At 40.2% G+C, this 27,225-nt stretch overlaps 2 protein-coding genes across 2 annotated transcripts; both read right to left on the reverse strand.

The window, feature by feature from the left end:
- Window positions 1-7,946: 7,946 nt before the first annotated feature.
- Window positions 7,947-11,359, reverse strand: LOC125458614 (putative threonylcarbamoyl-AMP synthase). The gene is made up of 8 exons (XM_048544025.2): window positions 11,294-11,359; window positions 11,095-11,199; window positions 10,894-11,003; window positions 9,542-9,736; window positions 9,230-9,392; window positions 8,929-9,094; window positions 8,742-8,836; window positions 7,947-8,197 (listed from the first exon to the last, which is right to left on the reverse strand). Exons 1-8 carry the CDS (start codon window positions 11,310-11,312, stop codon window positions 8,112-8,114), a joined length of 939 nt encoding a protein of 312 aa, XP_048399982.1. The 5' UTR covers window positions 11,313-11,359; the 3' UTR covers window positions 7,947-8,111.
- Window positions 11,360-12,793: 1,434 nt separating this feature from the next.
- si:ch211-153b23.3 (uncharacterized) lies at window positions 12,794-19,235 on the reverse strand. Its single transcript, XM_048544859.1, has 3 exons — window positions 19,221-19,235; window positions 14,977-15,144; window positions 12,794-14,268 (listed from the first exon to the last, which is right to left on the reverse strand). The coding sequence occupies exons 2-3, from the start codon at window positions 15,131-15,133 to the stop codon at window positions 12,794-12,796; spliced, it is 1,632 nt and encodes a 543-aa protein (XP_048400816.1). The 5' UTR covers window positions 15,134-15,144; window positions 19,221-19,235.
- Between the last annotated feature and the right edge of the window lie 7,990 nt (window positions 19,236-27,225).

Genomic DNA, 27,225 nt, shown 5'->3' on the forward strand with positions numbered 1-27,225 from the left:
TGTTCTAAACAGTTAGGCAGTTGTTTATGACTGGCATATATGCAATGGGCGAAAGGCCCTTTCTCATTGCTGCAGAACTCTGCTACGATTATAAATTCCACAACTTCAGACCCTGACCATATGATATTTGTTCTCCATTTTTCTTACATTCACTCCACCTTCAACATGGGCTTGTCTTGTTTGTGCCTTATTTAGTTTGCTCTCAGTCAAGAAGAACCATAGTAACCCTTCCACACCTTCTTTTGCACTCATTTTACATCTCTATTTCTCTTTCACCCCAATTAGCAACCCTTTGTCTTTTGCACTGGGCCTCTACCCAATCTGTTCCCTTTGCTCCTCCTCCAGCTCTGTCAAAAGTATGAAAAGTATTTTCCAAACTATTTTAATTTTAAAGAGTCATATTAAACTGTGCCCACAGAAGATGTGAAACTTTTTGAGTTTCTCCAACATTTCTGTGTTTGTTTTATTTGTATGTACATGGCTTTGGTGATGACCTGAAGAAGTGTGTAGCCTGAGGGGATAAAGGAATGGACTCTTAGGGCACCTGATAGTGGGGGTCTCAGTAGCACATTCATGCTAAGGAGGAAAGCCACTCACAGAGTAGAATTTGCTGATGTGCCAGTTGTGAAATACATAGATAGTATGCACTGCTGGGGTTAACAGCTATGAAGGCACTCTGATTGGACAGGATAAGTGAGCTGCCTTGTGAGGGGGTGAGCTACATCTCCAACGATTCACTGGACTTTAACAGGGGAACATCCCTGCCCCCTAATATGGGATGTGTTGGCCACGTAGGCAATGAAAGATGCATGCCTTTTGCCATCCTGCCACATTGACTGTTTCAGTTTTACCTTACCGCCATTGTCACCACAGTCCTGCGCACGAGATGCAGAATGATGTGTGGAAGCGAGGTAGGATCAGAATGAAGGGCCCAGCTACTTTTACAGTCTCCTGCATGGAGACTGTCATATGGTCTGGTTCTTCCTTCGGCAGGAAGCCTTGTGACGCCACCCTCTATCCTTGAAAGAGAAGACCCCCTGGATTATGGTCGGGCCATCATTTATTGCCCATCCCTTGTTGCCCTTGAGAAGGTTATGGTGAGCTGCCATTTTGAACCGCTGCTATTGGTAGCCCCACAACAATCTTAGGAATTCTAACAGCAGGGAAGAAATGGCGATATATTTCCAAATCAGGATGGTGAGAGGCTTAGATGGGAACTTGTAGGAAGTGGTGTTCCTAGCAATCTGCTGCCCTTGCCCTTCTAGAGGAAGCCGTCTTGTGCTTAGGAAGTGCAGGCTAAATATCTTTGGTGAATTCCTGTCATGCATCTTGTAGCTGGAACAAATGCTATTATTGAGCATTCGTGACTGAATGTCTGTCAATGTGATGCCAATCAGCCAGGTTGCTTTATTGCGTAAAAAAAAAGCCTGAAAGAACTGTGGATGCTGTAAATCAGGAACAAAACAAAGTTGCTGGAAAATCTCAGTAGGTCTGGCAGTATCTGTGAAGAGAAAAACAAAGTTAACATTTTGGTTCCTCAGAACTGCTTTATCATGTATGATGTCAAGCTTGGACCATTGGCAGTTGGGCCATTGGCAGTCCTAAGCAATAACAGGTTGTAATGCCACATTAGCAAATTGTGCATTACAGAAATGTAGCACTACCTTAGACAGGGTTATAAGTTGGTATTGTATTATAGACAGGTAGCCTGTGTAGAATGATTCTTGAAGTTGCTATGATAGCGAATCAGACAGGTGATAGTCTAATGTGGGTATAAATTTACAAAAATGAACTTTAATTTGCTATGATGCATCACCCATGCCACCTAGGTGCCCTCAAAAGGTTTTCTTTTTCGCTTCTACTGTGTGTACTGAGAAGATCTATTCATTGCTGATTCATTTGGTGCATGGCACGGCTTTAATAATGGTGACAACAGTAGAAATTCTGCCAATTCCTGGCATTAGCAAGTACTCCTGCAAGATAGCATGTGAGCATTGCTGTAATGGCATGGTGCATAGTCAGCAGGGAATTGTCTGAGATAACTAGTAGAACCCACAGAAGAAAGCTTTCTATGTAACTCCTTGAAATTGACACTTAGCTGACTTTTGGAAAATTTCAGCCCATGAATAGAACCCTGCTCAATCTCATGGACTTTATCATATTCAATCCTTGCTGACAATAATCAACTTCTTTCATGATTTTCTGTTCTTCCTTCTTGGTGGTTACTTAAATTGTTGCTACCAAACAGCACAGTCTGTCAAGGATTTCTTGTCTATAGGTTTTCCACAGGCAGTTCAATACTCTTCAAATCCCCACAGGAAGAGTTCTTGAGTTGTCAAGTTTATTAATCTTTTGACTGAATTTTACGACTTTAACAGGTTAATGAATGAAAGTCAATCCAAAACATCATTGGGGTCAGCTTCAAGCAAGTGTGGGATATTGAATAGCTTGCATTAAATCATTCCTTGAATCTGAGTTGAATCCATGACTGGTATGCTGAATCATTTAAAAAAAACATAATGAGCTTAAGTGTGTTAATATGATTAATAAAGCATCTCTATAGAATGGCAAAAGCTTTAAAACTGAATGTCAACTATGTTCACTCAAGTATATTTGCATGGTTTCCATGCAGCAGCTCATTCTAGTGTTGAAGAACTGTCCAACGACTTTAGTAAATCCAGTGAGAAGTACTAAATAGGTATCTTGACGATGAAGGTATATAGCTTAGAGTGATCATGTCCACATGCTTTAGTATAGTCATTGTTACAGCCACTGGCAATAATGATCATTCTTATCAATACTAATCTCACCAATCATCATTACATGATCTGAAACGAGAATTTGGAATTAGACAATGCACAGGATTGTATTGGTCATTGCACAACAACATCCTTCTGCAAATCAACCAACTGCAGCTATTGATTACAGTGTTTGAGCAGACAATTCATTTGCTCAGTGGCAATTAGTGGAATCAAGCATTCTGCTTCTCACCAAGGAGGGACAGTTACCTTAGAGACATGTTAGCCAACTGATCGAGCAACGCCTCTGCATTCTCAGCAATGCCAGCGACTGGAGGATAAGGTAAGTGACAGAAGGCATGATTCATACTGAAACTCGGTGTCACCCCAACTGATTTGCTTTCCAGGGGCTTTACGGGCATAAATCTTCTAATAGTCAGCAGGCAGCCTGTTGCCAACTCCAGCGAGATCATCTAATTGCTGCATTTCCTATCATGGGATGCATATCTTTCTCTTTAGTCCTGCAGGCCATCAGGGATTAACAGTTTATTTGCACAACAGCTCCACTGGGCTCAGTAGCCCCTGCTGGTATTGTATTGTCATCAGTGATTGATCATCCAGAGACTGGGAGGGAGATGGCACTGGGGATGGAGGGCACTTTCTACGGGTAGGAGATAATTAGATACAAGTGACAGGGATGGCCTCCTGTGACAACACACTTCCCAATGGCAGGTTTTGAAGTCCATCATAACGTGTCCTACTCAAAAAGCAGCAATAAAATTAAAAGCAGTTGAGATAGAAGATGAAGGGTCTAGGCCCGAAACGTCAGCTTTTGTGCTCCTGAGATGCTGCTTGGCCTGCTGTGTTCATCCAGCCTCACATTTTATTATCCTGAGATAGAAGACTGATGCCATTGTAGGACAAGGGCCCAAGGAGGTCTTGAACTCATGATTGCCTTCTGGGGTAGATGGATGTCCCCAAAGCTATCAATTCTGGACTTAAATCCGAAGTGGGGTAGAAAGCAATTGGTATTTCCCAACACTGTCCTGCTTCAAAACTCACTCTGGACACATGTATAAATTCAGTTCTATGAGCACCAGAACCAGGATGGAGATCAGAGTGTGGGTCTAGTAATGGGGTCAGGATGAGAGGATTGGGGTAAATGATAGGCTTGGGGAGGTGGTTTTGGGATTGCAAGGGTTGGTGGTTAAGATGGATAGCCAGGAGGAACAAGGTTGTGGATGGTGGTGGGTGCATTGGTCACCTAATTAGGAAAGGGGACCCTGAGAGAGTCACCTCTTCATCTCTCAGCCAAGGCTCAAGTAGGACAACCAGCCAGGCCTTCCCCCTTCTTGACTTTAATGAAGGAGATGTATTAGACAGTCTGGTTCCACTCACAATTGATAAACCATGAAAACTGGAGAAAATGCATTCAAGAACAGGGAGTTGACTGAGTGCTTCCCTGAGGGGACACCTTTCCCAATGCTCAGAGATAATGTGAACTGCGGATGCTGGAGAATCCAAGATAACAAAGTGTGAAGCTGGATGAACATAGCAGGCCAAGCAGAATCCCAGGAGCACAAAAGCTGATGTTTTGGGCCTAGACCCTTCATCATCATCTCTGATGAAGGGTCTAGGTCTGAAACGTCAGCTTTTGCGCTCCTGAGATGCTGCTTGGCCTGCTGTGTTCATCCAGCTTCACACTTTGTTACCTTTCCCAATGCTGTCTCTCTGCTAGAGCTATTCATCTGTTGCCACTCCACTGTCCTTTCATTGTAGCTCCGTGAATTGTTGTGTTCAAATATTGATCAAATTCTGTTTTGAAAGCCACAGTTAAATGCCTCTCCTTCATACGCAAGCAAGGCCATTCCAGATTCTAACCACTAGCAGTGCAAAAGGCTTTTTGCCAATTTAATTAAACACAACTTGCCCATAACCAATCTATATTGACTTTCCCTACTTAACTCACATTTCACAAGTAAAGTTGACTTGAATTATTGTTTCTAAAATTTTCTCCATCACTGATTTTAAGCTGACTGGTCAGTATTACTTGCTGGGCTTCTTGTTACTCACTGCAATTCTTCAGTCTTTGTTTACAGGGAAATTGGAAAATTATGGCCATTGTCTCTGTAATTTCCACCTTTACTACCCTTTATTGTTCTTGGATGCATGTTTACTGGTTCTTACGACATAACAATTGTAAGTGGAACCAAATTATCCAACACATCTTCACTGTTAATTTTAAACCCTTCACATGTCTGAAGTATCTCCGTTTTTCACCGTGACTAGCACATGTGGACTGCAGTGGTTCAATAAGGCAGCTCACCAATGCCAATCAAGGGCAACTAGGGCAATAAAATGCTGCCAGCCAGCAATATCCACATCCCGTGAGTGAATCAAAACTAAACCTTCTTTCTTGGTATAGGCAGATGCAAAGTACAGATACAATTTCTCAGAACTTGCTGTTTAGTAACCCAAGTTGTCTAAAAACCAGACATTTTTAGAATGTACCATGAAACATCTTAATGAAATATTGACTCAGTTGAAATGAAACTACTTGGACAATTTGGCTGTACGTTGCGTGACATCAGATTTGTTATCTGTTTTCAGCTGTTCACTGATCCATTCTCAAGTTTTGGGTGATCCTTGACTCCAACTGATCAGGATCGGCCTGAACCACTGACTTCCTGGATAAGGACGTAGAAGGATGGGCGAGTAAATTTGCAGACGACACTAAGGTCGGTGGTGTTGTGAATAGTGACAAAGGATGTTGTAGGTTACAGACAGACATAGATAAGCTGCAGAGCTGGGCTGAGAGGTGGCAAATCGAGTTTAATGCAGACATGTGTGAGGTGATGCATTTTGGTAGGAGTAACCAGAATGCAAAGTACTGGGCTAATGGTAAGATTCTTGGTAGTGTAGATGAGCAGAGGGATCTCGGTGTCCATGTACACAGATTCTTGAAAGTTGCCACCCAGGTTGACAGGGTTGTTAAGAAGGCATACAGAGTTTTAGCTTTTATTAGTAGAGGGATTGAGTTCGGGAATCAAGAGGTTATGGTGAAGCTGTACAAAACGCTGTTCGGCCGCACTTGGAGTATTGCGTACAGTTCTGGTCACTGCATTATAAGAAGGATGTGGGAGCTTTGGAAAGGGTGCAGAGGAGATTTACTAGGATGTTGCCTGGTATGGAGGGAAGGTCTTACGAGGAAAGGCTACGGGACTTGAGGCTGTTTTCGTTAGAGAGAAGAAGGTTGAGAGGTGACTTAATTGAAACATATAAAATAATCAGAGGGTTAGATAGGGTGAATAGGGAGAGCCTTTTTCCTAGGATGGTGACGCCGACCACGAGGGGGCATAGCTTTAAATTGAGGGGTGAAAGATATAGGACAGATGCCAGAGGTAGTTTCTTTACTCAGAGAGTAGTAAGGGAAGGGAACACGTTGCCTGCAATGGTAATAGAATCGCCAACTTTAAGTACATTTAAGTCGTCATTGAAGAAGCATATGGACGTACATGGAATAGTGTAGGTTAGATGGGCTTGAGATCGGTATGACACGTCGGCACAACATCGAGGGCCGAAGGGCTGTAATGTTCTATGTTCTATGTTCCCGTGAATTACTGCAGCTAAGTACACAGAAAAGAAATCCTAAACGCGTTGCTGTTATGGTAGAATTGCCTGGAATAATATTTATTAACACTATCATCACAAATAGACAATGAAATAATGTAAAAATAATTTCCTTTATACAAGACTTATAATTCAAAACTATCAAATATTACTTCATCAAACCTCCATCATTATTTCCTTCATTTTCTCCCAGGATTCCTGGCATTTAGTATTCAAGTGGTTTTGGCAAAATTGCACATTTGATTAAGACCAAAGGCACATCCAAAACAAATAATAAGTGTCTGTTTCACTAAATCACTTTGTTTCAAATATTTATCCAATTTCCTACTCATAATTGTTATTTAATCAGCTTCCACCAACCTTTCAGGAAAAGTTACAAAGAAAAGTAACAAAACATTACAATACAACGTATTAGCACCAGCTGCTAATATACAAAAGTCTAGAAATTACTGTACAATTTTAACACAATACATTTATATGGAATTAAACTATTTGCCCTTTTGAAATAAATTTTGACTGATTTCAAATGAGCATATTAGGCCCTGGGTTAAAGTACCAAAATAATGACAAAAATATGAAATAACTCCAAGTTATTTCTTGTTAATTTCTATTAGGAATCTTTGTTTGTGTTCAATATTTTCCAACAATATTTCTTTTCCATTATTTTTATGTATTAACAGATAAAATATTTGTTGAACACACTATAAACTGTATTCTAATTTAGATCTATTAAAGTAATAAAAATGACTAGCGATTCTGATCAAGGATCATCCCTGATTTGTTAGCCTTCTTTTCAAATTCACATCGTTGTGTTCTGTTTTTACTCCAAATTCACAGAATAGGCAGTTTTTCCTTTTATGTTCCGATATTTATATTTGTATTTACAAGTGGTATCTTTTTAATAAAAACAATGTTGCCAAAAAACATAATTTAGCTTTGCAATAACAGAAAGGACAGACTCACTATTAGATTACAATTAGTTGACAATGTGCAATTGCCGCTATTATTATGACTGGAAGGTTAATGTCATAGAGGTAGTTTGAGGCTCTACTGAGATATATAAGCTATTCTTTCAGCATATATGACACCATCAATAATGTGGTATTCAACTTCTTATCCTCACATTGGAATGTAACATGATGACAGTTTGGGTAGCACCAAACTTCACATCTGAGCCATATAGGCATCACCCTAACATTGACTAAAATCTATTTCGAAGTGAAGGTGCATGTCGACACTTACTTGTATAAAAAAATTAAGACTTTTTCTTTTTACATCAGAATGGTAGAATTATTGAATTATTAATATTCATGGTTTGTTGGATTTTTATCTCCCAGCCAGCTTCATATCAGATAACAGTGCGGAGCTGGAGGAGCACAGCAGGTTAGGCAGCATCAGAGGAGCAGGAAAGGTGATGTTTCAGGTTGGGACCCTTTGTCAGAAATCATATCAGCTTCATATCAGGCCTTTTCAACCCAAAGATATAAAATGTTGCTTGGATAAAGTGAACTAATACCTATAAAAGTGCAAAAACTCACAATTTCCCATATTCCTTTTAATGAAAGGAAAATTGTCGATGTTATTGCATTAGGCCTACTGCCACATTTATCAAACATAATGGGAAATTACCCATGTGTAACATATTGTGACTGCTATTTCTTGCACTCTGTGACTTTATGCCAGTGCTCCATGTATCTTTGTTATCTGTTGGTTCTGAGGCATTCTTTCAGTGAGGGTTTGCTATTAGTCAAGCTTGTTCTTCACTTGTTCAAAAATCTGCATGACTCTTACTGTTGGGACGCATCCTTCTCTTAGAATGGTGATTCCTTCTAAAGAAAGTAAATATATTTTGTTAGAAACAGATTAATCATTGCCAAACCCACAACAATTACCACTGAAGTGACCTTTAAGAAGCATTAATTGCAGACTTATTGAAAACTCCACACTACAACTAAGAACACTTTTAGAAACTGGGTCATGTGTAAAGATTGCTGCTGGGTTTAAGCTAGTTATTCGTAAAATCAGTTCACAATTGCATTTCTGTGATGGGCCTCAGAATTGTCAAGTTAAGTTAAATCTGGCTGACTGGCAGAAGTACTGACCTGTTCCTAGTAACAATACAATATTAATTGTGTCATATGCTAGGAGAGAAAATTGCTTAGCGCTAGATGTGACAACTATATGTGCAGCTGATCCAACTGTAATCCCATTTCATATTTCAACTACCATTGTTAACATATCAAAACTAAAGTGTGATTTAAATGAATTATACATACATATATAAGACTTAGTGTGTAAACTATTGTGGATGTTTTTGGATACAAGCAGTTTAATCAGCAGGCAAAGCAATTTATAACTAAAAATCTGTGATACCTTCATCAATCTTAGTACAGTTGATGACAGTGGAAGCAACCAGTTCATTGGAGTCTCCGTCACATAAAACGGCATTAATTTTGTGCCCCAGGCGTCTATTGATAAAATGATAACATGAAACATTGAAAAATGCATTTATTGTGAGGTAAAACAACAAATAATTCCATGCCAATATTTGAATACGTACGAGATAACCATGTCATGATGGATGCTATCAGGCTCCCCACTTGGGTTGGCTGACGTAATCGCAAGTGGCCCAGTCATATTCACGAGATGTGCTGTCACAGTATGGTCAGGAACACGGATCATGATGCTGTCCTTGGTTCCAACATGGTCATATGCAGCACCAATGCCTTTAAAAAAGGATACCATCTGATTTTTCAGAATCTATTCTCATTTCTATTATTATTGATGAACTGATAATAAACCAATTATTTGAAAAAGGATGAACAGATACTTCAAAGTGCTCTACTAATTGTGATACATACCTAGTTTCTTCAGCCATTCTCCTTTCTTCACAATGCAGCTCATCCCTCCAGGGTAGACATGGTTCATAAACTCCCAGAGCAAGGGGCTGAATGGAGGATGCACTGCAGAAAGCTGATCGAGATTGGAGATGCAGATACAAATAGGCTTCTCAGCAGGACGCTCCTGGAAAGCCATGGACACCAATTATATGCATTACAAGATTGATAAAGTGCACTTTGAGGAAAGATTATATTATGGACTAAAAATAAAATGCTTTAAGAATCATGTCTAAATATAGAGTGTTTATGCCTCATTGCATTTTGCACACTTACCTTTATGTTGTAGATTCCTTCAATAGCTTTTGGGTGTTTACAGGAAGCTGCCAGAGCATACACGGTATCTGTTGGGATGCCACACACATGGCCAGAATCTAGAATTTTTGCAATAGTCCGTAGGCCACTAGTTTTCTGTGAAGAAGCAATGGAACAAGGCAAAGGGACTTGATCTTCCTTTTTGTTTGCTCCTACCTGTGATTTATGTATAAAAATATAAATCGTGTCAGAAACATAATCCATTTTAATTGATACATTATAATGCAAATGACCCTGTTGTTCTTCGATATTGTTTGTATTTAAATAAAAGAGTAGAACCTCCTTACATTATCCTTTGTAAATAAAATAAGAATGCAAGTTGATGGACTGTTAGAAAGTTATGTCAATTTGAAAGACATCTGAAATTTTCAATATGTTCTTGAACAGTTTATTAACTGCCAAGAAAGTGAACTACATAGCTATGATTCTTGACAGTTTACTCCTTAACTTGTGGATCTTTTCTGTGGTATTGCTCATAGAAGCTTGGATGCTAGGTTATTTCTTCCTGATGGGTATTTTACTAAACAAAAATACACAAGCTGAGGACAACATTGTTTAAATGTCTTTCATCTAAGGTAATAATATGACTACTGTAGCTAGGTCAATGTAAGATTAATTGCTACTTTATGACAGGTTTGTAAAGTTGTAGATGCTTGGAAATGTTCAACTTCATGTAAGGATAACAAATGCATTAAATGGTGATTATAAAATGATTTTCATAGATTGCTGTCTAATATCAGAAGTAAAGTGGATTCTATTAAAACCTATAAAGACACATTCATATAATAACATTATATTTGCATTCTTTCTTCATTAGGCCTCATATTACAAAAACATTATTTATTTTTCAAAATAAGTTTGTAATATTGGTCTAGCAAGTTTTACCACAATAAAGGAAGAGAGCAACTAAATGCTTACAAAATGCCTGCATGTTTAAGGTAATAAAAAATGCCTTCTACCCTCTTGCACATTCAGTCCGTATATCTTATTATAAATTCCCACTTCTATATTTATAATAGAAATGAGCTGTAATCATGCCTTCTGTGTATGACGCCCAAGAAGTTCTCAGTTCCTCAGCTCATTTTGCACAGCAACTCTTAAGTTCTAATCAGCATATCTGTCTTGTTTTGATGTAAACAAGAATGCAAAATAAAAGTTTAAAAGAATAGAATATATGACTTTAAAGCAGGGATCGGATTACCTGCACTGAACCACTTATCTCCAGCCCTATAATTTCATTTGAGTGGAAGACCAATGCAGTAGATTGACAAATAATTTACATTCAAAGTAAAAAGCCATCATATAGCAGTTACCTTCAAAAGGGAGTCACCCAGAGGAATGAGTTGTTTTCCAAACATGTGGTTGGCAAAAGAAGCCGTTTGTCCATAAACACAGACAAAACTGATTAAAGCCAGCATCACACCTGAAGGAATAACAATGAGAAAATCATAAGTGTTCATACGGCTATAAAATAAACACTTTTAAAATTAAGATAACTTGAACAAATGTTTAACCTTCCAAAGGAAGAGGCAGGCGTTCCAGTGTGAATAGTAGAAAGCAGATGATTATCACTTCCATAATGACTGTGACTATGAGAAGCACCACATTTACATAAAGAGCTGGGAAAGAGATCAAAAAAAACAAACTTATTCCTCATGGGCATCAAGCATTGAAGTACACTAACTGAAAAGGATTATGATTTAAAACACTCACCCAAGATAACCAGAAACATGTTGACAATAAGGAAAGCTATGGCTCCTGCAGTGAATCCACCATCAGAACTGGGATCAATGTTTAATAAATGACCTGCATAAAACACATATCTTTGAAACTCCTGAGATAACAAAGTGTAAGAGCTGGATGAACACAGCAGACCAAGCAGCATCGGAGGAGTAGGAAGGCTGACGTTTCGTGCCTAGATCATTCTCCAGCATCTGCAGTTCCTACTCTCTTTGAAACATCGTACAGGCAGAAGTGAATATAAACATGTGATAGTATGGGAAAGTTGAGCAAGAAATGATCCATAGAAATTCCTTGTCTACTGAGAATTAAGAGTTAACTTGCTCTGAGAGATTCTTTGAAATTTTAATACATATTTAACTACTTCCTTCATTTCAACAGTTATTATTCTAAACTAAAATGGCCCAATGGCATGTTTTTAATGAGAAGAAATGTAAGCAATATTTTTAAGCATTCATAAAACAGTTCCAGGATAATGAAGGATTGGTCTTTCAAGATGGTTGTGTCGCGTAATTATATGAATTGTATCACGATACAAAATTACTTCACTTCTTCTACATGAAATCTGAACATAAAGTCAGAGATCCAGGGATTGGCACACAGGGAACAATGACATAATGTGAATATTTTGTCCATACCTTTCTTCATGTGCTTCCTTATATAACACAGCTAAAATAAAAGATAACAAGATGTAGAGCTGAATGAACACAGGAGGCCAAGCAACATCAGAAGAGCAGGAAAGCTGATGTTTTGGGTGTAGACCCTTCTTCAGAAATTCAGATTTCTGAAGAAGGGTCCAGATCCGAAATGCCAGCCTTCCTGCTTCTCTGATGCTGCTTGACCTGCTGTGTTCATCCCGCTCTACACCTTGTTATCTCAGGTTCTCCAGCATCTGCAGTTCCTGCTATCTCCAAAAAAAACCTGCTCATCTATCTGAACAATATACAGCAATATATTTTATGGTTGTGCGGCATTGTATTACTTCTGTGGTATGAAATGCTAGAAATGTCATGCAGAAATAAATAATTGTAAATTATGGGAAACAACTAATTCCTCTGGGTGACTCCCTTTTTAAGGTAACTGCTATATGTTGGCTTTTTACTTCAAGTGTTGATTATTTTACAATCTACTGCATTGGTCTTCCATTCAAATGAAATTATAGGGCTAGAGATAAATGGTTCAGTGCAGGTAATCAGATCCCTGCTTTAAAGTCACATATTCTGTTCTTTTAAACTTTTATTTACAATTACACATGTAAATGTAAGCATCAAGTGAGGGGGAAGGTGTCATTCTCGTTGTCATTCCCTTGAACAGAAATATTTCAGTAAAAATGATCATTTCCTACTAGGCAGATTGACAATATAATGGATGACTCTCCATGTTACAAAAAATAAACTGAAATTGTAAATATAAAACTTGAAAAAGAATGCAACTTTTAGAAAAACAATAAAAATGTATTTATTTGTTCATATTTCAAAATATACCTGCAAATCGAAGCCAGGTCCAAGTTGCCCAGACAGCTGCATAGCAGAAGGGTAACACAGAGCCAAAGCGTCTTCCTCCACGAACTTGAATCCTGGACACATAGAGTTGGATCAGAGTTCCAGGGATCAGAACCCAAGGAATACTAAGATGAGCCTGGGCTTGGTCCATGTTTGCACTCTGGATGGCAGACAGGGCTGCAAGCCCATTGCAAATATAGAAGAGGGCATCTGGCAGCTGCACATTAGTAAAAACTGGGAGCTCATTAGCTTTGCTGATCCTCTGTTTTAGGGCAAATAGAACTCTCTGGAATGATTTGGAAGACACCATTTCGGTTCCAATAGGAATTAGTGCCTTTTCTGCTATAGAGTTGATCAGGCTGGCAAATGTTGCATAAAGGGACAGGGCCGTATACATAGAGCAAACTGCCCCAAAAAATCTGTAATATGATACAGTGTTAATCTGAGGAATAGTGGAGATAGTTAAAAGAACAAAAAACCCATTATGGATTATTTCAAGTTTGTTTCTGTTCAGAGACATTAGACATAAAATCAAAGCTGTGACCAAAAAAAACCAGTCTCCTGTCATTCTAGCTCTGCTGCTATCTAAATTGTTGGCATTTATGAGGACGGTTAAAATAAATTCCTCCCAGGACTTCACAAGCCAATACATACTATGGACACAATATTTAGTCGCAAAGTAGACATCATTACGTAAATATCCATAGTAGCTTGCATAAAGCTGTGCAATGGAATTGATGCTGACCCATACAGCTCCTACATAAAATGATTTAATGTACCTGAAACAGTAGAAAGCAAAGATAAAGGGAGAAATCACACTACACAAATTTCCAAGAGCCATTGGCTCTGCATATTTTGTGTTCTTCTTTTTCTCGTCATCATTAGCCTTAGAAGATGATTTATTGGCTGTTCCTAGAAGCAGCACATTGAATAATGCATTGCCAAACCCTGGAAGAATGTACCTCTGGGTGACTCCCTTTAAAAGCAGGGCAATGGCTCCATACAGCCCGAAGACAACAATCACTAGTTCAAATATTCCTGATAGTATGAAAGCCCATTGGCTAAAGAGACCCACAGCCTCAAAAATGAGCGTAAGTGTTATGGCCCCAAAGACAAAAGGCATGATGTAATTAGTCGTAGCTGAACAGAATGATAGAGTAAATGCAACACTGATGTAAGCTACTAGCCCTGCCACAGCTGATTCACTAATAGGAGGCAAAGACACACTTGAACTATCATTTGCAACACTGGTGTTTTTTAGATCCAGAATGTTTGAGGTGACATTAAGAGGGGAGTTTGCTCCCAGAATAATCCGAGTTGCCCCAAAGCTGCTCCACAAAGCTGAAAATGTTATAAAGGCTGTGCCACCCAGATGGTCGTACTTTCTGAAGGACATTAGTCCGGCAACAAGTTGTGTCACTCCACCAATCAAAATAAGGTGAACACCTAGAAAAAAATGGAATTTTTAGTAGCACTGGCTTCTTTGATTAATTACTTAGGATATCAAATAGAGAGGCTTTAAACTTATTTCACCATTGACCACCATAAACTTCAAAAATGTCGAAAAACAATATCTTCATTAGTGTCTTGAGCTAATGAGACCTTTTAAAAATGATCATTCAAAATCTTAGAACTGGTTAATACTGCAGTTTAGGTTTGTTTGTAAATACTTTCTTTTAACATCCCTGTGTTTCAGTATAACTTGGATTCTGACTGACTTCAAAGGGCAGCAGTGTGCCAACTCTTACCGGACGTGTCAAAGTGCTGGGATTTGAAAGTACATAGAGCTTTTCAAGTTAAGAAATGAATGCAGGAGTTTATACTTTATAAGTATGATATGTAAAAATTAGTTGTGTCAAAGCAGGCCGAAGAAACATTGGAACAAGATTGAAGCTACTTTCTCCAGAAGTCAACAATGGGCTAAGAATTGTACATGTTTTTGCCCTATTTACAAAATGTAATATTTCGTGTCAGTTATGAAGTCTTACCATCATAAACCATTTTCCTGAGTAATAGTTGTTACAAAACATCTCAGAATTTTTTGCATAATTCATGTTTAGTGGCTTTTGTGTTCCATGCAAAATCAGATGATATTTCATGTTGTGTAAGGTGATTACTAATCACAGCTGCAATAAGCTGCTATTTGTAACTAACCTGCCAAGATGTTTTCAGTTCCATTGGCCAAAATATTTGTATTGACTTGGGCAAAATTTTGAAGAGCTACAAGGAAGGCACTGATCACATTGGCCAAAAGCCCCAGGACTCCTGGCTCACTGTAAAATACAGCAGGAAAGCCTTCTGCACTAGACATTTTCTTTGAGCCTAGAATGAATAAATAAACGAATGTAGGAATTAAACAGCATCCATTTCATGAATCTTAAATGAATTAATTGATGATTAAAACACAACACCCACCATGAAATTGAATCTGCATTAATGACAAACTATATGATTCACAAAAATATCACTTGCTTAGACAAATATAGCAGGCATAATAGATATGAAAAGACAGCATGACCTAATATGTAATAATATCCAAACTTTGCACAATATCATATAAATATAGACATGGTAATGTATATGTAAACAAATATGAGCTAGCAGTTTTGCCTCCTCAGACAAAATGGGAGTATAGCACTGAGCTGACAAATTTCCCATTTCTGAGTCATTTTTCCCACAAATGGCAAGTCACCAATTAAGGGCAGTTGAACACCTTCGAAGGCCTATTACCAGAGACTGGAGAAAATCTTTCAGTCAACCTCCAGGTTCGCTGAGGCACTGGGGAAAAAGCCAGATACTTGGAAATTGCCTCCAGTCAACATGCTCAAGAGTCAGTGATAATGGGAACTGCAGATGCCGGAGAATCCAAGATAACAAAGCGTAGAGCTGGATGAACACAGCAGGCCAAGTAGCATCTCAGGAGCACAAAAGCTGATGTTTCGGGCCTAGACTCTTCATCAGAGAGGGGGATGGGGAGAGAGTTCGGGAATAAATAGGGAGAGAGGGGGAGGCAGACCGAAGATGAAGAGAAAAGAAGATAGGTAGAGAGGAGAGTATAGGTGAGAGGTAGGGAGGGGATAGGTCAGTCCAGGGAAGACGAACAGGTCAAGGAGGTGGGATGAGGTGGTAGGTAGGAAATGGAGGTGCAGCTTGAGGTGGGAGGAAGGGATGGGTGAGAGGAAGAACAGGTTAGGGAAGCGGAGACAAGCTGGGCTGGTTTTGGGATGCAGTGGGTGGAGGGGACGAGCTGGGCTGGTTTTGTGATGCAGTGCGGGGAGGGGAAGAACTGGGCTGGTTTTGGGATGCAGTGGGGGAAGGGGAGATTTTGAAGCTGGTGAAGTCCACATTGATACCATTGGGCTGCAGGGTTCCCAAGTGGAATATGAGTTGCTGTTCTTGCAACCTTCGGGTGGCATCATTGTGGCACTGCAGGAGGCCCATGATGAACATGTCGTCTGAGGAATGGTAGGGGGAGTTAAAATGGTTCGTGACTGGGAGGTGCAGTTCTCCAGTCAGGCTTTGATGCCCTTCTCATCTGCCTGCATGGATTGTAAAGCAATTGAATCGAAAAACATTGAACTGAATTGCAATTTATGTATTTGGAAAAATTGTTATCATCTGCTGCATTCGACCACTATGATAATAGTATAGTTCTTATAATTTTGCACTTTGTACTTCTTCTCCTTGCTTGAGCATCTCATCATTTTCCATCCTCTCATGCCCCTCTTAAAATCCTTGCTTTCTATCACCTCGCAAAGTCCATCTTGGTTCTCCCTGTGATCATCTCCTTTCTCATCTCCCTGAGACTTGGTGATGTCTATCTCCATCTCTGTGCCTTCACATCTCTTCTCATGGTAATTATGCACATTCTACATTTTTCCATCCATATCTATTCACAGTCAAGCCAATATGGGTCAGTAGAAAAGAGATGAAAAGTGAATGGCACTTGTTATGATTTGAGACAGGGGCAGCAGTGTTTTGATTATAGAGGGTAAAATGTGGAAACCATCTATGAAGGCAAAAGAATAATTAAACCTAGAGGTAACAAAACATGAATGAAGGATTCAGCATAATATAAACTAAGATAAGGTAAAGTCACAGGATGTTTCTCAGATGAAAATATGAGGTTTTATCAATGGCATTAATGAGACGTCAGAAGCTGAACTCTGGTTCAAAAGTGACCTTAAGGTTGGGAATAGGCTGGCTTAATCTCAGAGCGTTATCAAGGGCAGGGTTGAAGTTGGATGAGTTCTGAGGAAGGGTCTCCGGACCCGAAATGTTAACTCTGATTTTTCCTTCCAGATGCTGCCAGACCTGCTGAGCTTTTCCAGCAACTTTGTTTTTGTTCATGAAGTTGGATGCCATGGACAGAATTTGGATTTGGGACTGAATGCAATGACTTCAGTCTTCCCAATTTTTGTTTGGAAATCCCTGCTTACTGGATATTGGAAATGCAGCCTGATAACTTACTACCAGTGGAAGAGTTGAGAGAGGTAAAGATGTTGTGAAAACATGCATGTGAGAAATAACTCGATGACTTTGGACTGAATAGAACCAATGCTGGAGATCATAGTGGGTCTGACAGCATCCAGGGAGAGAGCATGCTAATGTTTCAAGTCTAGATGATTCTTGTGAATTGATGAGGCACTATTTACACTTCACTTCAGCTCTGATGAAGAGTCATCTGGATTCAAAACATTAGCTTGCTCTCTCTCCATGAATGCTACCTGACCCACTGTGATCTCCAGCATTTGCTGTTTTCAGTCCAGATTGCAGCATCTGCAGTAATTTGTTCGTATGTCTTTGCAGGTGCCTGGGAGCAGCATATAGATAAGCAATAGGAGGGCCAAAGAATAGATCCTTGTGGGGGGCTGTGCATGATCAGGAGGAGAAACCACTGTAAGCGATTAATTTGGCTATAATTGGATAAATAAGAATTGAAACATATTTCAATAGTCGCAACCAGCTGGACGAAGGTAAGTTTCATTGGAGGTGTATGGTGTGGATAACCATGTCAAAAGGCTGCAGACTGGTCAAGAACGGTGAGGAGAGAAAGTTTTCCTGTATGACGCTCACATAGGATGTCATTTGTGAATAAAACCCTTCAAAAACCCTATGATTAGGCTATTGACCACCTTGGCTAACATATGCTTCCACAGTTTGGCGTTCACATGAGGAGTCTCAGATGTCTATGTAAAAACGCTACAAACTAAAATTGTTGTTAAAGGAATATTCTGAATATTTCTGAACAAGGGTCCCATGCGAAACGTCAACTTTCCTCCTCCTCTGATGTGTTCCTCTAGCTCCGCACTGTGTTATCTCTGACTCCAGCATCGACAGTTCTTGATACTTCTGATACTTACAATACTTGAAGTAATTAACTCATTCAACTCTACATTTGGTTATGATAATCAGCCAATCGAGGCTGCATTACACAAACCGGTCGTTTTCAAAATTTCAAAAGAGCTTCGGTAACTAGAACTTTCAGAAAGTGAATTTAACAATATTAGAAAACGTACATGAGACTTGATGGCTTAGCTTAAAGAATGGGACGCCATCTCTTGGTAATGCATATATAACATCGGCGTAAAGTTCGGTAAAATTTCCTGTATGAGATCGCTGGAGAATCGCAACGTTACTCCGTTAATAGTGCAATCGTATTATTACGCTTTTTCTAGGAACAGCAGGTTATAATAGAAAACCACTGCTATTGCCAAATGCGAACAATGCAGAAAATAACCACAGTGGCTGGAATTCTATGGAGAGACGAGGGAGGATTTGGCTGATGGCAAGTTTTTCCAGACAAATTCAGACAACAATTTTTAGGACACAAACTTGAGGAACCCCGAGAGATCTGCGAACCGAACTGGGTATAGAATCGTTAATTCAGTTATCGACTGTAACAGCCTCTCGGCGATGCGCCCCACTTGCTTTCTGAACGGTTAGAAGCGTTAGTATGAGATACTTAAGCTTAACCTGAAATTGTTTAAAGCATTATTCGTTAATCCTTACCGAATCTGATATCTCGATATTATACAAATAGACATTTCTAGGCACAATAGACAAATTGAGACATAATTATGAACACATTTTAAACCACAGTCGAGTTGACACTAGAAAATTAATATCAGACCTCTCAAGGATTGTTATCGTTGTGAGTCTTCCACATCTTTGAGCTATATTTCAATTTATCGAAATCATTGATTTTTCTACAAATGCATATAAAAGATATATCTGATATCATTCAATACATAAGTAACGTAAAACCATCTCTATATGTACTGAATTATATCAGATTCGTCCTTTAAAATCATTTGGCTTTAGATGTTTAAATCACTGAATTCCTTAGCTATGAACACATAATATCATGTAAAAGAATGAATGTTAATGTTGCTTACATGCAGTGTCCTCGGGGCACCTTCTTTGCTGTTATTTTAAACTATCGTGTCTCTCGGTTTTATAGGAGTTGGCATTGAAAGAGGAAATAGTAAGCATTATATTTCATAAATGTGACCAGCCCCCGAGGACTTTTCCCAAGATTTTTTTTTCCACTTGACGATCTGTCACAGCTAACTTCCTCGTTCGTCATAGTGGGGGCACCAACGTTAATGCATAGCAGCCAGCATCAAAGAGATCAGGAAATTGGAACAAGGAAAACATAAGTTCCGCGCCATTCCTTGAATGATCATTTATCAACTGTTTTCATATCTTATTCGAGGATAGACTTTACAATAATTGGAAAGTCGTTTTTTAAAAGAATGTGTCGGGTCTGAAGCGGAGGCTTTTCATTTGAAAGAGACGCTGAATGAATACTATTGCAAGGCTATAGAGAATGTTTCTTCTGCTTTAATTGATCAACGAGAAATGAAGATTTACATCATATTTTTATTATGGAAAACTTCAGGTGACTGCTAAAATGGACCAAGCGAATTCCACTATTTACCTTATTTAGACCAACTTTTTCAAACGACAATGATCAAAGAGTCAAACAGATATCAGAAATGCTTAGAAACATGCACCCTAGATGAGGGTGTTTTACGGCCCTCGGTTACAATACAGTGAAAGACATGGAAAAGAAACAATGTTAGAATATTATCAGAGATAATGGGAACTGCAGATGCTGGAGATTCCAAGATAATAAAATGTGAGGCTGGATGAACACAGCAGGCCAAGCAGCATCTCAGGAGCACAAAAGCTGACGTTTCGGGCCTAGACCCTTCATCAGAGAGGGGGATGGGGGGAGGGAACTGGAATAAATAGGGAGAGAGGGGGAGGCGGACCGAAGATGGAGAGTAAAGAAGATAGGTGGAGAGGGTGTAGGTGGGGAGGTAGGGAGGGGATAGGTCAGTCCAGGGAAGACGGACAGGTCAAGGAGGTGGGATGAGGTTAGTAGGTAGCTGGGGGTGCGGCTTGGGGTGGGAGGAAGGGATGGGTGAGAGGAAGAACCGGTTAGGGAGGCAGAGACAGGTTGGACTGGTTTTGGGATGCAGTGGGTGGGGGGGAAGAGCTGGGCTGGTTGTGTGGTGCAGTGGGGGGAGGGGATGAACTGGGCTGGTTTAGGGATGCAGTGGGGGAAGGGGAGATTTTGAAACTGGTGAAGTCCACATTGATACCATATGGCTGCAGGGTTCCCAGGCGGAATATGAGTTGCTGTTCCTGCAACCTTCGGGTGGCATCATTGTGGCAGTGCAGGAGGCCCATGATGGACATGTCATCAAGAGAATGGGAGGGGGAGTGGAAATGGTTTGCGACTGGGAGGTGCAGTTGTTTGTTGCGAACTGAGCGGAGGTGTTCTGCAAAGCGGTCCCCAAGCCTCCGCTTGGTTTCCCCAATGTAGAGAAAGCCGCACCGGCACATCCCAGATGTCCAAGTTCTTTAAGGACCGCAACTTTCCCCCCACGGTGATTGAGAACGCCCTTGACCGCGTCTCCCGCATTTCCCGCGACACATCCCTCACACCCCGCCCCCGCCACAACCGCCCCAAGAGGATCCCCCTCGTTCTCACACACCACCCTACCAACCTCCGGATACAACGCATTATCCTCCGACACTTCCGCCATTTACAATCCGACCCCACCACCCAAGACATTTTTCCATCCCCACCCCTGTCTGCTTTCCGGAGAGACCACTCTCTCCGTGACTCCCTTGTTCGCTCCACACTGCCCTCCAACCCCACCACACCCGGCACCTTCCCCTGCAACCGCAGGAAATGCTACACTTGTCCCCACACCTCCTCCCTCACCCCCATCCCAGGCCCCAAGATGACATTCCACATTAAGCAGAGGTTCACCTGCACATCTGCCAATGTGGTATACTGCATCCACTGTACCCGGTGCGGCTTTCTCTACATTGGGGAAACCAAGCGGAGGCTTGGGGACCGCTTTGCAGAACACCTCCGCTCAGTTCGCAACAAACAACTGCACCTCCCAGTCGCAAACCATTTCCACTCCCCCTCCCATTCTCTTGATGACATGTCCATCATGGGCCTCCTGCACTGCCACAATGATGCCACCCGAAGGTTGCAGGAACAGCAACTCATATTCTGCCTGGGAACCCTGCAGCCATATGGTATCAATGTGGACTTCACCAGTTTCAAAATCTCCCCTTCCCCCACTGCATCCCTAAACCAGCCCAGTTCATCCCCTCCCCCCACTGCACCACACAACCAGCCCAGCTCTTCCCCCCCACCCACTGCATCCCAAAACCAGTCCAACCTGTCTCTGCCTCCCTAACCGGTTCTTCCTCTCACCCATCCCTTCCTCCCACCCCAAGCCGCACCCCCAGCTACCTACTAACCTCATCCCACCTCCTTGACCTGTCCGTCTTCCCTGGACTGACCTATCCCCTCCCTACCTCCCCACCTACACCCTCTCCACCTATCTTCTTTACTCTCCATCTTCGGTCCGCCTCCCCCTCTCTCCCTATTTATTCCAGTTCCCTCCCCCCATCCCCCTCTCTGATGAAGGGTCTAGGCCCGAAACGTCAGCTTTTGTGCTCCTGAGATGCTGCTTGGCCTGCTGTGTTCATCCAGCCTCACATTTTATTATCAATGTTAGAATATGACGGATTTAAAGGCTTTCGAGGAACAAGATAGAAAAGTTAAACAAAATGAAGGCCGATTGCCGGAGCAAATATTCCCAAGAAGCTTCAGAAATTCTGCTCTGCTGTTCCATGATGCTGACAGGAACACCCAAGAGGGGCCATTATATAAATTGTCCGATTCTGCCTAACACAAACTTCTTTTTCAAGTTGTTCACGGCCTCACATCAAATGTTAAGCATTGTATCCAAAGCGCGACTGATTTAATCTGATCTGGCGATCGTCTCCACTATATTCTCAAACCTCCTAACTTTGTGCAGCTCACTTCTGCCTCCTCAACACCTACAACGAGATTATCAGATTATACCCATTGTTTCAACTGTTCTTGTTTCAGAACTGTATTTCTCTTATCTCTTCCAATGAACTGCCTCCACAGGCATACAGGACTCATCCGTTGCATTCCAAAACCTTAACGATTTCCAAGTTCCGACTTCTTCTCACAATAGATGTCCAAAGATTCGACACGTCTATTCGTTATCTGCGTGGCTGAGAGCTCCACATCTTCCATGAATGGAGGCTCAATCATTTTCCTACACTGGAGGAATTTGTTCTCACATTGAACAATTTCCCTGTTTCTTCCACTCCCTTCAAATGAAAGGATTTGCTCTCATAACTTCTAGGGGGGCCCTAGTTATAGCTACTGCTGCATGGGAAACGTTCTTTCTGTTAATGCCCCCAACCAATTTCCCATTTTGTTTACATTGATGATTGCAGTAATAATCCCTTTTCTTGCCCTCTCTCTGAACCGGATAATGTCATTGAATTTGCTTTTCATTCTGCTATCTCCTTGCTCTGGTATGACCCATTTTGACTTATTTTTTGCTCAACTCAGCTGTCTCCATTTTTGAAAACAGGCTAATTGCCCATTTCTGATAAAGCCTAATGATCTCTTCAACTATCCCATCCCACTTCCTAGAAGAACTCAATTTCAATCTTTCAGTTTGTCAGTCCCTCTCACATTTTCTAATGGTAGTACCTTCTATACAAGTGTTTTGATTCTTTGTTTCCTCAACTGAAGAATCCATCCAACTGAGAAAATGAAGAGTTCATTCAGTGAAAAACTGTGTTCCTTCCATTCCCTTATTTCAGCGTTATACTGCCTTTTCAGAATTGCAATAGATTTCCCCTTGATCCCAACAGCCTTCAACAGATCAACCTCCAGCCCTTCTGCAATCTCCAGCATGATGTCACCAACCTGTCCTTCTCTTTTTGCCCTCCAAATGCCCTCTGATTCTATACTCCACTCCCCAGCCACTTCCAACACTGCTTCCTCTTCATACATTGAAGAGAGAGGGAATAATAATACTGCAGATCTTGAAAAAGATCTGTGCATGACTAAAACTTCTCATTATTCTGTCGGCTGACTATTGAACTGAACTGGATGATCAAGCCATGATCAGATTGAATGGCAGAACAGGCTTGAGGGGCCTATTCCTCCTGAGGAATTCTTCCTGAGCTCTGAGGAAGGGTCACCAAACCCAAAATGTTAGCTCTGTTTTTTTCCTTCACAGATGCTGCTAGACCTGCTGAGCTTTTCCAGCAATTTTGTTTTTGCGCCTTTTCCTCCTTTTCTTTTCGATATTTTTAAGTTTCTATTCTCAAGATTGCACAACAATAGTTTCTAATGTGAATTCAGAATTTTGCAACAGAACCACTCCACCTCCAATGCTTTAGGAACAGCATATGGCAGGGAATAGATAGTAAGGGCGGAAATCATTCCCATATTTATAAATTTTCTGTAGGACCATTAAAGTATAGGGTCACATAATGGCACAGAAGGATATCTTTCAGCTTATCAAGTCTGCACCGATACTTTCTTAGTCCCACTGTCCTGCATGTTCTCCTCAATCCTGCAGTATTTTTTTCTCCTTCAAAACATTATTAATAAATGCAGATACAGAGAGAGAGTGTAGAACAACAGCTCAGTTACTGGCAGTAAAGGAGAATAAATATTGAATAATTAGAAAAAGGAACACAACATATTGATACGGCTGAAAATCTACTAAAGAAGAAAAAGACTAAGATAAGTAAATCCTTTATGAAGCAGTTATTAGCTGATATTGACCAGTAGGTTGCAGCAGAAGTTGGACTAGTTTTAAAATCAGGACAAGAATTTGATTTCAGAGATTTAGAAAGGATGCACTTACATTGGAAAAAAAAGCAGAATTTATTGGAACAGATGTTCCCAAAGGCAAGAACGTGAGATATTTCTTTAACATCAGAGAGAGGCTAAAAATGTTAATTGTTTCAAAACTAAGGGTGGGGTCCTGAAACAGAACAGAATGTGTCAACAAGCAATCATAATGGAAATAATTCTGCAAAAATGAACTGGTTATTTCACAATTTCTTTACCTAGTTCTACCGGTCATTCTTTGCAGGGTGTGACAAAGATATTGAACTCAAAGAAGGAAAGCATAATAGAGTGCTTCACAAGTCTGTGTGTTTTTTTGTGAACATGTCATTTAACAATACGGTGTGATGAGGGCCTACAGGAGTCCAAATGCAACTGTTCTACTGGGCTGTCTAGATTCAGGCTGGCTTTTTTTTGCCGTTTTGCCTTTTTTTAAATATGGAGGACAAATTTTCCCAAATTCCCTTGCAGTATAAGCTGTAGTTCATTCATATTGAAGAAATATTTCTTGTAAATGATTGTACACCTAGTATCTTTTTTAAAAATTACTCTAGCAGCAGGCACAGGAAAATAAAAATTCACTGAACTGAGGCAACATCATTGATTTTTAAGAAGACGACGGTTAAGTCTCATAGGTGCTAGCCATGGGTGAATTCGTAGAGATGTAGCCTTTGAGTCGGAATGTTGTGGGTTCCATTCCAGGACCTGAACACCGCAAATTGAAGTGGGGTCATGGGGGCAATCATGAGAACTGTTGAGAAAAATTTGAAATGAATCTGAAAACTAGCCCTCATGGGTTGCAGTAGAATCACAATAAACTCACAAAATCAGAAAAAAAAGCCAACATAGGAGAAAGCAATTCTTTTGCCAAGTCTGTTTTGGATCTTTCACTGAATGGTGCAGTTAGCCCCATTCCTACTGTCTTTCACCTCCAAGAAATTTCCCAATTCCATTTTGAAGACAATCATTGAATTTACATATACAACCCTACTAAGCTCTATCTTTGAAATTCAAACTACTGGCTATGTAAGAACTTCTCTTTTAATCACACATTACCTAGTTCTTTTGCCAAATATTTTAAACCAGCATCTAATAGTTATCAAGCCTTCAAACACTGGAATCAATTTCTCTTCAACTTCTCCATCTGAATTCTTCCTGATTCCAAACATTTCTATCAGATGTCCTTTTCATCTTATCTGATGTGATTAATCCAACTCTGCAGTTTTTCCATTAACCCATAACCACTCATCACTGGAACTATTTCTAGTAGTTTTCTCTACTATCTTCAAAACCTTTCTTTCTTCCAAAATTGTGAGCCCAGAACTGAACAGAATCTCCCAACCATGCCCAATCTAGCATTTTCTACAGGTTCCACATCATTTCTTGTTTTTTTTCTCTAAGCCACTCTTTATCAAGCTCAGGGTCCTTGGTTCTTAAATAATAGCACTGTTAACTAATTTTGCCACCATTAAGCATTGTGTACAAACACTCACATCTTTTACAGTTCTTGTGCTCCTTCAGAATAATTTTTTGTCAACTTCCAGGCATCAAAAGCAATATATGCTAGTGTATTGAATAAAAATGGAGAAGACATGTCTAGAGAATCTCATTATAGTATATGCATTAAACTTGCAACTTGTCACGGTGTGTGATGTATGTCATCTGCCAACATAATAATCATGCAGAAAAGCAAGCGTCAAACTACTGGGGAAGCCTATTAAACATTGTGGCATGCTTGAACTCCACCAACCTCTCCCTTCTACCAGAATTAAGTCAGGACAGAAAATCCCAAAGTTCGGCTTTTTACCGTGCCACCAGTTGAGACCCTCAAATAGGCACATAAATAGTCCAGTTGGTAGGCCTGTTGATACGTGGTGTGCATAAAAGGTTGACCTGGTCAGACTGCTTGTCGGCTCCTTGTTCAAAAGGCACATGCCTGATCAAAGGATGCAACATCAGAAAGTGGGTCCACTGAGGCCATCCTTCCTGCCACTGAACTACCTACACCTGGTGATCTATACCATTTGCCAGGCCTCTTCTTAAGGATGCTCAGTGCACCTGAGGCATGTGGGGAAGCTGAACTTGAAGTGGACAAAATGTATCTATTTGGTGTTGCCCTTCTCCATATCTATAAAGGACAACTATCCCTTTTACCACAAATGTTTGCACGAGTGCCCTTGAGACAAACATTAGTCACAGTATTTGATATATGGTCTCTGCCAGAAACTAACAAAGAGACAATAGTTGCTTCCTATAGCTTTCTTGACCAAGAAAATAAAAATATGAGATCAAGCAAACAAGGACAGTTTTTTTTGCTACTGCTAAGAAAAGATGTGATGTCGTGATAAATGATTGGCCAGGACTGGATTTATGGCTGGAAAGGGTTGTTGGGACAGCAAGGTTTGGTGAGGGGTGTTAAGGTGAGGTAGTTGGTACAATGAATTCCTTCTCAGGATTCACTCATCCAATCCCTTTCCTTATCAGACCATTGCTGCCACCATCTGAACCTGGATGGTATTACCTTTAGGACGTCACCAAACAGTGATCAGGACTCTGAGTAAGCACAAAAGAAGCCTTTTTTCTGTTTCTCAGTGACACGATTATTTTCTCTGAAAGACTTTGGTTTTAGTTCAATCAAACTAGCAAACTGAGTTATGTTAATGTTAAGCAAAGGAACTTCTTATTGACATGTTGCATGGAGGAACAAGGAAATACAGAAAAATAGAAACAGGACAAGTATCTTTGGCACATCAAGCCTATTCCACTATTCAGTTAGGTTACCATAACCTAAATTAAATCAATAATTTACCTTAATGAAATTTTTTGCACAATCTTCAAATCAAATTATTTCATTAGTGTTGACAAATCTATTCATTTCTGTCTTGAACATACTCAATGATTTCTGTTGTCCTCCTGGGTAGAAAATTCCAGAGGTACATCACCTTCTGAATGAAGAAACTTCCCATCTCAGTTTAAATAACTTCAAACGTTTCCGATTCCTTCTCAATCTTTGAAATTGTAAGGAGTATGATCTCAATTTCCTTAATTTCTCCTTATAAATCAATCCTGCCATCCCATTGATTATTCTGGTCAGTCTCTGTCATACTCCCTAAATGGTAATACATCCTTTCTTACATAAGGAGACCGAACCACACAAAGATTCTAGATGCAGT

Source organism: Stegostoma tigrinum, chromosome 15, assembly GCF_030684315.1.
Source record: "Stegostoma tigrinum isolate sSteTig4 chromosome 15, sSteTig4.hap1, whole genome shotgun sequence".
In the NCBI taxonomy this organism is placed as follows: Eukaryota; Metazoa; Chordata; class Chondrichthyes; order Orectolobiformes; family Stegostomatidae; genus Stegostoma; species Stegostoma tigrinum.